This window comes from Rattus rattus, chromosome 6 (assembly GCF_011064425.1).
Source record: "Rattus rattus isolate New Zealand chromosome 6, Rrattus_CSIRO_v1, whole genome shotgun sequence".
NCBI lineage: Eukaryota > Metazoa > Chordata > Mammalia > Rodentia > Muridae > Rattus > Rattus rattus.
In genome coordinates, this window is record NC_046159.1 from 53,169,135 (window position 1) to 53,181,324 (window position 12,190).

The 12,190-nt window shown below is 41.7% G+C and overlaps 1 protein-coding gene across 9 annotated transcripts in view; it reads left to right on the forward strand.

Moving 5' to 3' along the window:
• Magi1 (membrane associated guanylate kinase, WW and PDZ domain containing 1) overlaps positions 1 to 12,190 on the forward strand; it is a 609,660-nt gene that overhangs the window by 490,215 nt on the left and 107,255 nt on the right. For all 9 annotated transcript variants that reach the window (XM_032906058.1, XM_032906056.1, XM_032906057.1 and 6 more), the window contains exon 4: positions 5,781 to 5,987. In XM_032906058.1, coding sequence (XP_032761949.1) covers positions 5,781 to 5,987 — 207 coding nt within the window. The remainder of the gene's footprint in view (positions 1 to 5,780; positions 5,988 to 12,190) is intronic.

Below are 12,190 nucleotides of genomic sequence, written 5' to 3' on the forward strand. Positions count from 1 at the left end.
CTGGGAAAGTTCTTGAGAGTCTGAACATAGGTGCTGACATGCTTTTTTTTTAAATAGTAGAATAAGAACTGTCACTTATTGGGTGTTTCAGATATCAGTGGTTTTGGAGGCAGAACAGAAATCAATTTTTAATTATTTAATTTTATTGTTTTACTTATTCATGTTACATCCTACTCACTGCCCCCCTCCCAGTCACTACCCCCTACAACCACTTCCCACGTCCCCTTCTCCTCTGAGCGGGTAGGGATCTCCCTGGGTATCCCCTTGGGCCCCATGTGAAGACCAAGCTGCACATCTGCTACATATGTGCAGGGAGGCATAGGTCCAAACCATGTGTGTTCTTCGGTTGGTAGTTCAGACTCTGGGTGCCCCAAGGGTCCAGGTTAGTTGACTCTGTTGGTCCTCCTCTGGAGTTCCTATCCCCTTCAGGGGCGCAATCCTTCCTCCTACTCTTCCATAAGAGTCCCCAGGCTCTGTCCACAGTTTGGCTGTGGGAGTCCGTATCTGTCTGAGTCAGCTGCTGGGTGGAGGTTAGAAACACATCGGCATCATGAAGCATTTGCCAGTCTCACCCTGGCGCCAACTTCAGCATGGATGAAAGGGTCTCTATGGACCAACTCCTGTGTCCTTGTAAGAGGCATTCAAGGTGCACAGTGCATGTCTTTAGCGTCATGATTTTCAGGTTGAGAGCAAACACTGCGGTTTTGTTTGCTTTTGCTTTTTGTCTTGTGAATGGGAAGAACGCTGAGTCCCGGGTAACACAGGCAGTTAATGGTGAGTTGGAACTGTAGGCTCCCTCTTACAGGCTTTTGTGACATGTGGTGCTGAGGCTTCCCAGTATTGCTGACGCACACGTATCATTATGTTAAGCCGCGCTGCATTAATGATGTTTGACAAGTTTTAATTTTATATGGTCCCCTGATGATATGCACATTACCTGTCTCCAAGACTACTTTGTAGACATGGGAAACAACTCTGAACTGGTGGATTTTCTGTGGGTGTGTCAACAGATCTGCTAGTCCTTTTTCCACTTGACAACTGAGGTGCTTGCTGGGAAATCCACACGTATTTGTCAAGTTACATGAAACTTGATTTCCTAGCCGTTTAGTTCTGTCTTCGACTGTGGATATCAAAGAGTAAATTGATATTAAAATGATAATTGTATGATCATGACTTCAGTTGAATGTCACCAAACTTGATAATAATTAGGAAATTAAGAGTGCAGGGTCCTATCCTTTACCCCCCACCCACGTTTTTAGTGGGTTTTAACTTGTAGACATTAGCCTTCATCCAGTGTCTAAGATGACTGTGCTCTTTGGTATATTAGTAATTGGAGGGATTAGTGCTTTTACCCTCTGTCTGTCTGTCTGTCTGTCTGTCTGTCTGTCTGTCTAATTCACTGAGGAGATTTAATTTTAAGTTAACAATCTTACTTTGCTAAACCTCAAAAATACTCCTCAGTTAGTTGTTTTTTTTTTTTTTTCTTCGAAGAAGGCACCCTTGACCTAGGCACACCTTTAAAGCGAATGTGGGATTGTCTTTACATAACCTGTGGAAAGGGAAGACAAGGTGTGTTTCTTTGTTACCCATTCTAGCTCTGCCTAGCTTTGGGGGTTGACTCCTCAAACCACGACCGCATGCCTTCCTTCTAGCTTCTTCCTCCCAGACTCTCTGCCAGTAAGCTGTGGATCTGAAAGATCTTTTCCCTTTTTAATAAGCTGAGAGGTCACATTCTGTATGAAAGCGTACATCTTCACCGAAGCATCCATTGCGAGCTTACTAGAGACCTGGGTCCTTCCGTTTTTATTTAGGTGTTCATATTTATGATCGTTCTGCCTAGCTGTACCACATGCTTGCCTGTGCTCGTTGAGGTCAAGATACCTGGGTACTGAAGGTACAGATGGTTGTGAGCCAACATGTGGGTGCAGCGAACTGAGCCCTAAGTCCCCTATAAGAGCTTCAAGTGCTCTTAACGGCTGGCTAAATGATGAGATGACTCCACTCCCTGCCCCCGTGTGTTTTAATTTTTATGTTCAGAGCTAACTGGTGACATGTGTTGTTATGTCCCTCTCAAAAAAACAGGTTTTGTTGCTGTTTTTGTGCTTTGAGACAGTGTTCTCTGTGTAGCCCTGGCTGTCTGGAAACTCTCTCTGTGGACCAGGCTGGCTTCAAACTCAGAAGTCCACCTGCCTCCGCCTCCTGAGTGCTGGGATTAAAGATATATATATATATATATATATATATATATATATTATCATCACCTAGCTATAATTTTATGTGTGCTCATAAAAACTACTGATTCAAAACACAATTTAAAGAAACAAATATTAGAGTTGGAGAGATGACGCAGCTGTGGAGGGTGCTTGCTGCTCTTCTAGATGTCCAGGGTTTGGCTTTCAGGACTCACATTGGCAGATCACAACCATCTATAAGGACTCCAGCTCCGGGGCATCCCGTCCCCTCCTCTGGCTTCCCCAGCAACCACACAAAGAAGCACAGCACACACAAGTAGACATAAACTTACACAAGAGTTTTTTAAAAATTTTAAACTCTCTTAAAAAATACCATTGAACCTTCCTTTCTTAAAAATAGCATTGTATTTATTTACCTGCATTTATGTAAATGTAGATATAGCTTAGTTGCTAGAGAGGTTAGCTTGGATGCTTGTAGCTCTAGGCAGGACCCCACCAAGCATAAAGAGAGTGACAGTTCAAGCCCCAGGAAGCACAGGCCGTAGACCAGCCTAGCCTGGGCTACCTGAAACCAAACCCTGCCTCTCTAACCTCTCAACACCACCACCAATAAAACCGTTCTGCAGGAAAACTGAATCCCATCAAGACAAAAGAGAAAAGTAATTATAGCTAAAAGACAAAACTTGATGCAGACGCTGTCAGCACCCCTGCCCTACTGATTACCAAATGTGCCTTCTAAACCTAGGTTAGACATGAAGCACTCAAACTTTTTGTACTGGGTCACACCCCTTAGAGTTTGGTTGAAGACCATGTTAGAAATCACTTGCTATGAGACATAAATCTGTAGATGGAAATTATCACTACCTTCATTCCCTCCATCCATCAATTTCTTTTTTATTTATGTTGGATTACTTGTTTGTAATTTTTTAAGTATGAGTATTTTATGCATGAATACTGTATTCCTACCATTTATATCCCCAACTCCCTTAGCTCCTTCCTTGACTCTCACTCTCTCTCAAATTCTTCATGACTTCTTTTTAATTTTTTTCTTTCTTTCCTTCTTTTTTTCCCCTAAGATTTATTTATTTTATACAAGTGAATTCACTGTCATTTTCTTCAGACACACCAGAAAAAAAATCATCAGATCTCATAACAGGTAATTGTGAGCCACCATCTGGTTGCTGGGAATTGAACCCGGGACCTCTGGAAGAGCAGTCAGTGCTCTTAACTGCTGAGCCATCTCTCCAGCCCTCTGTATGACTTCTTCAGTTGTTATTGTTACATATATGTAGACTCAAACTAGTAAGCCTATTTAGTGTTGCTCATGCATATACTTTTTTAGGGCTTAGCACTTGGGCTTATCCCTGTAGGAAATAGATTCTCCCTCAGCAGCCATTGTCTGACTGTGGCTCTTATCCAAAGGTGGAGCTGTGACATTTCCTATCCACATTAGCATGTCAACGGGTGTTGTCTTTAAGCCACCTTAATATTGTTTAAGTAACAATATTATTGAGATTTCATGGGTGCAGCTTCCTTTCAATGTCTAGGAGACATAGTCTTGCAGCATGTATCCTGATCCCCAGTCTCTCACAGTCAGTTGAGGTTGGACGGCCCACAGTCATCTGTTCTCTGCATTTAGATCAGTTTTAGTCCTCTGCAACAGTTTCCTTCTACTGCAAAAAGAAGCTTCCCTGATAAAGGGTTTGAGGATAGCCAGGAATATTGCTTGAGGAAAATGGTCGTAGTGGGTTTTCTTCTTAAGTTTGTGACCTTTCCAGCCATCAAGTAGATGGCTAGGTTTACAGAACCAGTCATGAATTTCTTCCTATTAAACAGAATATAAATCTAAACAGCTGTTGATTACCTCCAGGATAAAATCAACTCTGTTGCACAATTGGAAATACCTTAGGTGGCCAATCATTGATGTAGTTTTCAACTACATATTTATAGGCTTTTCAACTTGATAGGATTATCAACTGTTTTTCTCTATTGCAAACTTGTACAGCGTCTTGATATTCGAGAACTGGTCCTCAGGGAGGATTCCTCCGAGTTCTGTGTTTAGCATATGTGTTGTCTTCGACAGTGGCATCTTAACCTTCAAGTTCTGAAAGACAACTAAGGAAAATGGCAGTAGCCTCTATTGGTTTGGGAGACTCTTAGAACCCACGTGAACACAACTCAAAGTGAGATGTCCCATGCCTGGCACTGGGGTCTTGGTGGATAGTTTATATAGCTCTTGAAAATCATCACCTGGTATGGCATAACTCCATTTAGTGTGTGTGTGTGTGTGTGTGTGTGTGTTAGATGTATTTTTAAGTAGGTTAAGTAGGTTTATGAAGTAATATGCTTTTTGAGACTTTTAAGAAAACTGACTTTGTGTCACCCTGCTCAAGGGTCGTACATATCTTCTCTGTATTATTCCAGTGTTAGTATAAAGGCTGTCAAAGCAAGCACTTGATGTATTTAATTAACCTTCTTTTACGAAACCACCTTTTAAGGTATGTGGTTAAAAAATAAGCCTTAAAAAAGCATTTTTTTTCATCTTTAAGGTTAATCGAATTTACTAGTTAGAATTTAGTAATTATATCAAATTTAATATAATAAATCTGGTGCTAGGCACATAGTTGATAAAGTACTCTTCATGTAAGAATAAAGATCTGAGTTTAGACCCAGAAGCCACGTTTTTTAAGTAGATGTTATAGAGTGCGCTTGTAATCTCTTTGCTGGGAAGGAAGGAGTCTGTAAGTGAATGGGGGCTCCCTGATCAGCTAGTCTAGCTGAGTCAGCACACTTCAAGCCAAGGAGAGGTCCTGCCTCAAAAACCAAGGTAGATGACTCATGCACACATGTATAAAAAATATTCCATATCCATTCATATATACACATATAACACACCCAAATGAAAATAAAACAAAATTTAATAAATTTAACAAAATAAAGTGAAAAATAAAATTCCTGAATTCCTGGAAGCAAAGGTAGGCCATTGGTGAGAGTGACTTCCCCCAGAGGGCACCAGTAGAACAGTTTTCACTTGAATCTTGGCAAGGATTTGTTCCCACCCGCCATGACACCTCTATAGTCAACCCTACCATTCAGTTTAAGAGGTGCCACGTGGTGCTGTCTGCCCTCCTTTTACAGAAGTGCCCCAGTACCCTCTTAAAGAGAGACAGAGACAGAGACCTTTGAAGCGTGGGAGGATCTTGGCAGTAATGAATTTTTATCTTCTGTGGGGCTGCCTCTTAATCGGATTCAGCATTATGTGGTTGCCTATGTAAAAAAAAAAAAAATGACCAATTCAAATTCAAATGCAATGACAATGAAGTGCTTCTATTCAGTACAGCCACCTCTGTTTTTATCACTACGAGCTCCTTTGCGTCAAAACCATGCGGCTTTCTTTTCCCTTCTGTAACATAACTAGCTAGATAGAAATGATGTCTTTGCTAACTTCTAGAAGTGAAATACAGCATGTTCTAGCTTTCTGGCTTCATTTCTTTTAATGCTCTAAGAGATTCAGATGTGAATTCTTGGGACTGGGGGAAAAAAAAGTATTCATTTTGAAACATGCAAATGTGTCTCTCCGTCACCTAGGAAACTATTATGGGACACCCAAACCTCCCAGCCAGCCAGTCAGTGGGAAAGTGATCACGACGGATGCCTTGCACAGCCTTCAGTCTGGCTCCAAGCAGTCGACCCCTAAGCGAACAAAATCCTACAATGATATGCAAAATGCTGGCATAGTCCACACGGAGAATGAGGAAGAGGAGGATGTTCCTGAAATGAACAGTAGCTTCACAGGTAAGGATAGAGGTCATCCCCTCCCAATGATTCTGCCAAAGTGGTGGTCGGAGTCTTTACAGAAAGTTTCCAACCTGTTGGGAGTTGTCTAGATACGGACTCTAACCATGGGTGCTGGGGAAGGGGAGAGTCAATCCTTGGTCTGTATGCCATGCTTGTTCATGAGAGTCTTTGAACTTTACTCAATCACTAAGAATGCACTAGGAATAACTGTTTGAAGTTTCAACCTGGTTTCTTTCTCCTCAAAATACTACAGTATGTTTAAAATAGTTCCTGTTTTGTTTCTTAATTTTTTGGGGGTGGGAGGATCATGAGATGTGATTATGGTTACTTAGTATGAATGGGAACTTGAAAATGGGTTTTTCATCGTGTGACTGTCATCTGAGGTTATATTGGTAAGCTACCAGCATCCTCTTCTCACCTAAGTTAAGCTATAATGAAACCATGCCAGGCCTTCAGTTAACTTGTACAACGTTTATTGTATACCCTACGGAGGGAATGGTGAGAAATTCAATATATAAGATTTAAAAATGCATGTGCATGCTGTATTACATACATGGACTACTGATATGGTATATACTATGAAGGGATGGTTAAGAACAAAGCCTTAGGTCAGTATAGGGCCCAGAGACTAGGATATGTATTCTTGGTTAGTGTAGCGTATTTTTCACAGTCTGTGTTTGATCTGTATACCACAGCTCGACATTTAATAAATAATGATATAAATGGAGATGCTGTTCAAATTTACACTATGGCCCAAACACCCAGCCAGTAGCATATATGAAGTTGCTCATGTGTTATGTGACTTAGATGTCCATCTTGTTTCTTCCATTTTGTCTTGTGATTTTCCTTTACTGTCTCAGAATCGTAGCTATGGATGGTTCATCCATTTTCAGTATACTAGATCATCTTCTCCTTCGTATCAACAGACCTTTGTCATTATCTAGTTAGCCACAGTGAGTGAAACGATTGGTCAGCCTGTATGCCCACCTCCTGCCTCCATCACATAAATCCAGTAGGATGTTTAGGGGGAAAGTTGTCACAGTTGAACACTGTCTCTATTCTGTTGTGCTTCTCAGAGGTTTTGCCTAAAACTAAGAGGTAGCAATGAAAGTTTTGCTAATCATGCTACTGCAGTAGTGTGGCTCAACCTTTTTGCAAGAAATATTGGGTAAATGAGGAGTTCTTAGGTGTTATGGCTTGACTTGTGGTGGTTTACAAACAGTATGCATAGCCCCATTTGTGTGTCAAATGGCTAGTATTAAACCACTTGTAGCTTTCTCTGGGAATTTGATTCTATGAAAACATCATTTTTCTTTGATCATTTAAAGTTGAATAGACAGTGGCTGACCGTTAGTTGTAATATCCAGAAGATATTTGCTATTCTCATGTATACTCTTATTAAAATCGTTTGGTTTAATTTAATATTCCTATTCCTTGAGAGTATTCCATGCCTTGATAGTGGTCTTCTCCAAAAGAAAAACAGATTATACACTAGTGTTATCGTCTCTTTTAAAGATATGTGATACTTTAGTGTCTTAGTTGTTCAGTAGACAAGAACAGCAAATCATGATCTAACCCCCAGCAAAGAGGAAGTCTACAAAGCTGATCTAGCAGGCAAGATTCAGTGAAGCACCTCTGAGAGTGCAGGGAGTAATCCTGAGGAGTGGACACCAGGAGTAGATGGCAGGAGTAGTCTCTCAAGTAGACTTCAGGGGTGATCTTCAGTAGTCCACAGAAGTATTCCCTAAGAGTAGATCCCTGGAGTTGGCCCCAGGACCCAGTTAGGTCCCAGGGGTGGTCTCTAGGAATAGACCCAGGAGTGGTTCCCAAGAATAGTTCCCAAGAAAAAATCTGCAGAGTTGACTCCAGGAATAGACCCTTCAAGTAGAGTAGTCATCAATAAACAACCTCAAGAATAGACCCCAGAAGTTGTCCCCTCAAGTAGACTCTCAGAGTGGTCTTCCATAAACAAAAAGAGTTTTCCCCAAGAGTAGACTCCAAGCATAGGTCCCTAGGTAGGCCCCAGGAGTGGTCCCCAGATTTGTTCCCATGAGTATAACCCAGGAGTAAGGGCGCCTGGGGGATTCTGTTCCCTTACCTGTCCTCTATGTACATGTTAATGGGGATTCTTGGCAGAAAGCAAAATCAAACTCATGGTAGTAGCTGCAGTTATTGGTGGGTTTCCTGTTGTACCCTCCTATTGTAACTTCCTATTGGTAACAACCAGGTCTCAAAATCTGACTTCTTTATCATTCTCAATTGAAATCCTAGGATCTAAGGGCAGCATTTGTTCTGAGGTCATCATTGATAAAATTAGTCTTACCACCAATTTATATAACACAGAAAAAGAAGCCAAATGATAAGTGAGCTGTATAAGCCCCTCCTTAACACCAAGAAGGCAAATAGCACAAACAGTGACCTGTGCTGAGAGGACAGATAGCTCAGTGCTATAGCACATGCCCAGCATACAAGTTCTGGGCCTGATTCCAAACAATGATCTGGGGATTGGGGTGACAGGGTGTGTTGAGAAACAAAATAGGGGAAAGAAGGGAGGGTTGCTTGATGTGTCTGTGAGATAGGATAACCTGAGCATGTAAGGAATGTGTTAAATAAATACGAATTTATAACTCTGATGCTCTGTCATGCACTAACTCAAGTAATTTTCAAATACTTAACACTGCCTTCTCTGTGATGTATGTGTAAAAGGAGTTGCTTCTAATAATTTCGCCCTGGCTACCTCTTTAACTTGCAGTCCACCAGCTCTGAGCTAACAGCTCCTTGAACAACAGTGGTGTAATAAGGTTTTAGCTCTGCTTCAGATTGGCTTTGCTAAAGTTAATAGCACAGTCATATCCAAATGTAGAAGCACTCACTCTGGGTGCTTACCCAGCAGGACATTAAAAAATAATCTGCCATTGCTGCTGTCCTTTGCTTGGATCATGTGAAGAAATTGTACCCCATAATGATGCCTGTGTAACATTCAGTGTCTATAGGGGGACTCCAGATAGAATATGGCCACTTGCATCCTGAGGGCATAGCCTGTGCCTTCTTTCTGATGCGATGAGCAGAGGACTGATGGTCAAACGCCAGTAGTGGGACAGTCTTCCACAAATGGTTCCTGAATCCCAGAGCTAAGAGGAGCCACTCAGGTCAAATACTTCTTCTATATACTTAGCAATGATAGATTTATACTGTTGGCCAAAGTGCACTATTATTTAGACAACCAAAAACTTTAAGAAAACAATTTTGGGACTGGAGAGAGAGATCAGTGATTAAGCCTTGGCTGCTCAAGACTGAGGAGCTGTGTTCAAATCCCTGGTGGGAGTGAACTCCCACATAAAATTAAGACTCTAAATAACTCACATGCTACCTTTTTTTATGCCCATACATTCTTTGGAGAACTGTCTGAAAACATGGCTCTTATATAATCTGAGTCTTTTTCAATTTGGTGCTTTAAAAAAAAAAAAGTTCCTTTAAATATATACCTCAATCCTGTTGTTGGAGCAAGGAGTCACGTTAGAATTCAGTAGTGGGTCTGAGGGACTTAGGGGGACATTTCAGCGTCAGAAGTTCAGCCTCGAGAGGAACATCAGAAACGAGTGTGTGTTGACTTCTGTAGGTAGAGTCAAGGATGAATCTATTCACTCTTTCGAATTACTCAGTTCATATTGATATCTATTAATTTCAAGATGACTTCTGTTTTTGTTTGATTTCTTTTCTCTTCTAGATTTCTATTAATCTGTACTTTTAGCTATAAGCTGTAAGACTTAATTTGTATTGGTTTGAGAAGGAAAGTGATTCTGAGGAATTAAGCAGTCGAATAGCCTGGGGACAGTCTTGGTTTCAGACATGAGTCTTAGTGTTCACCACCTTTTCTCTCTGCTTTTCTCTGTGCAGCTGTTACTAAGACTCATTAGAATGGCCCCTGGCTTATGAAGTGTAAATGCCCTGTCTACCTGATTACCTCAGCATGAACAAGCTGCCAGTTGCTTCACCAGAATTTGTGTACCTGATGTGCTGCTTAGTTTTATGTCAGCTTGACACAAGCTAGTCATTGAAGAACAGGGCCTCTTAAGTTAAGAAACTGTCTCCAGTAAGATTTGCTTGTAGGCAAATCTGTAGTGCATTCTCTTGGTTAATGATTGATGTGTGAGGGCCAGCTCTCTGGGGGCAGTGCCATTCCTGGGCAGGTGATCTGGGTTGTATTAAAAAACAAAAAACAAAAAACAGGCTGAATAGGCCAGTAAGCAGCATTCCTCTGTGGCCTCTGCTTCAGTTCCTATCTCCCAGTTTCTGTCTTGAGTTCCTGGTCTGACTTCTCTCCCTGATGGATTACAGTAGAAAGCACACATAAACCTTCTCCCCAAGTTGCCTTTGGTCTTGGTGTTTTATATTAGCAGTAGAAATGTAATTGGAGACACCTGACCTTCATGCTTAGCCCTGCAGCATTTACCTCTGCCTGAAGCAATGGAAAAGGTAAAATTGAGAGAATCTTCCTAAATCTAGGAGTGTGACTGGGAACCACAAATGGGTTTGTCTGTTTCTATCTGAACCACCTAGACCTAGAATGGCCTCCAAACAGAGCCCGAATGATGGCATCAAAATGAGAGAAGGGAGATGTTAGCCAGGGAAGTCCTCTAGATGGCTTAGTCACTGGTGCCAGGTTCTGGTAGAGCTGCTCATCCTCTGTAGGTTTGGCATTCCGTCCTCTCTCTTTTGGAGAGCCTTCCTTCTCGTGTGCTGACTTCCAGCTGTTCATCAGACAGCTTGGGAATCTGTGTTCTTTCTCCTATTCTCAGACTCTATCTCCTAGAGTCAGAAATGTCTACAGGGGAATGACGTGGGAGACAGAAAACGACTTTGTCCTGATTTTTACATGTCGAACCCCATGGAGTTTGACACCTAATCTCCTCATCCTCTATAAAAAGTCAGCAGAATGTCAACAGTGCTGTTTATGGGTGTTTGGATGGCATCCTCCTTGATGTTTCTGGTTAATACAGAGGCAAGAGAGACACGTTCACTTAGAGCCTTCCTTTAAGATCCACCCACATGACAACCATCCTGGGGTAACTGTCTTGGTTTTCACAAGAACAGTCTCTTTAGTTTCCCAAAGGAGTCTCAGTTCTGACTCACTGTATGCCAGTGAGTCTTCACATTCTAAACTTTTATATTCTTTCCAGCTTAATTTGTCAGTATTTGATCTCTCCTGGTATCTATAAAAAATCTTTTAATAACTTACACAAAAATGCCACTGCATCTGTATGTTTGGTTTGATCTCCCCTGCCCACTCCCCACCCCCTGACCCCCAAATCAGGAAACCAAATATATTTCATGGAATGAGAGTTCAGATCAGTTTGGGGACATCTTGGACTAGAACCTTTAGGGTTCAAGTTGATACATTGGTTTCTTCTTTTATGTCTTCAAAGTGTTTTAAGTTTTGCTATTTGGTTTTGTTTGGGTGGATCCTTTTGTACTAAGTTATTGAACCCAAGCCCTGCATATACCAAGCATATGCACTGCTACTCAGCTGTATCCCAGCCATGCTAATCACTTTGATCCCTCTTGTTTACTCAAGTGGAACAAGACAGAGTTGATAGCCAGCAATTAGGAAAAGATGAGTCTTTTTTAAAAAAGAATGTAGATTCTGGATTTGGGGATGATTCCTCCTCCTCCTCCTCCTCCTCTCCCTCCTCCTCTTCCTCCTCCTCCACCTCTTCCTCCTCCTCCTCTTCCTCCTCCTCCTCCACCTCTTCCTCCTCCTCCTCTTCCTCCTCCACCTCTTCCTCCTCTTCCTCTTCCTCCTCCACCTCTTCCTCCTCCTCCTTCTTCTTCCTCTTCTTCTTCTCTTGAAATGATCAAGTGAGTTCTGTCTTTGAGTCTATTAATGGTGACACATTACACCTACCGACTGAATCATCTCTCACCCATCTCTGGAATAAAGCCAACTTGAGCAGGATGAAACCTGTTTTTGACGGGTTCTGGAATTTGGTTTGCAAGTGTTTTATTGAGAATTTTTGCAACTGTGTTCATCAGGGATACACAGCACAGGAATTCCATAATTTAAATGCCTATCTATAGGTAAGATGTCTGTAACACTCCCAACGAGGCCCAGAAAACATTGCAGAGGGAGGCATGAAAGAATGTAAGGGCTGAAAAAGGCGGAGAGTAGTGTGGCCCTAACGACTAGGCATGGCGACTAG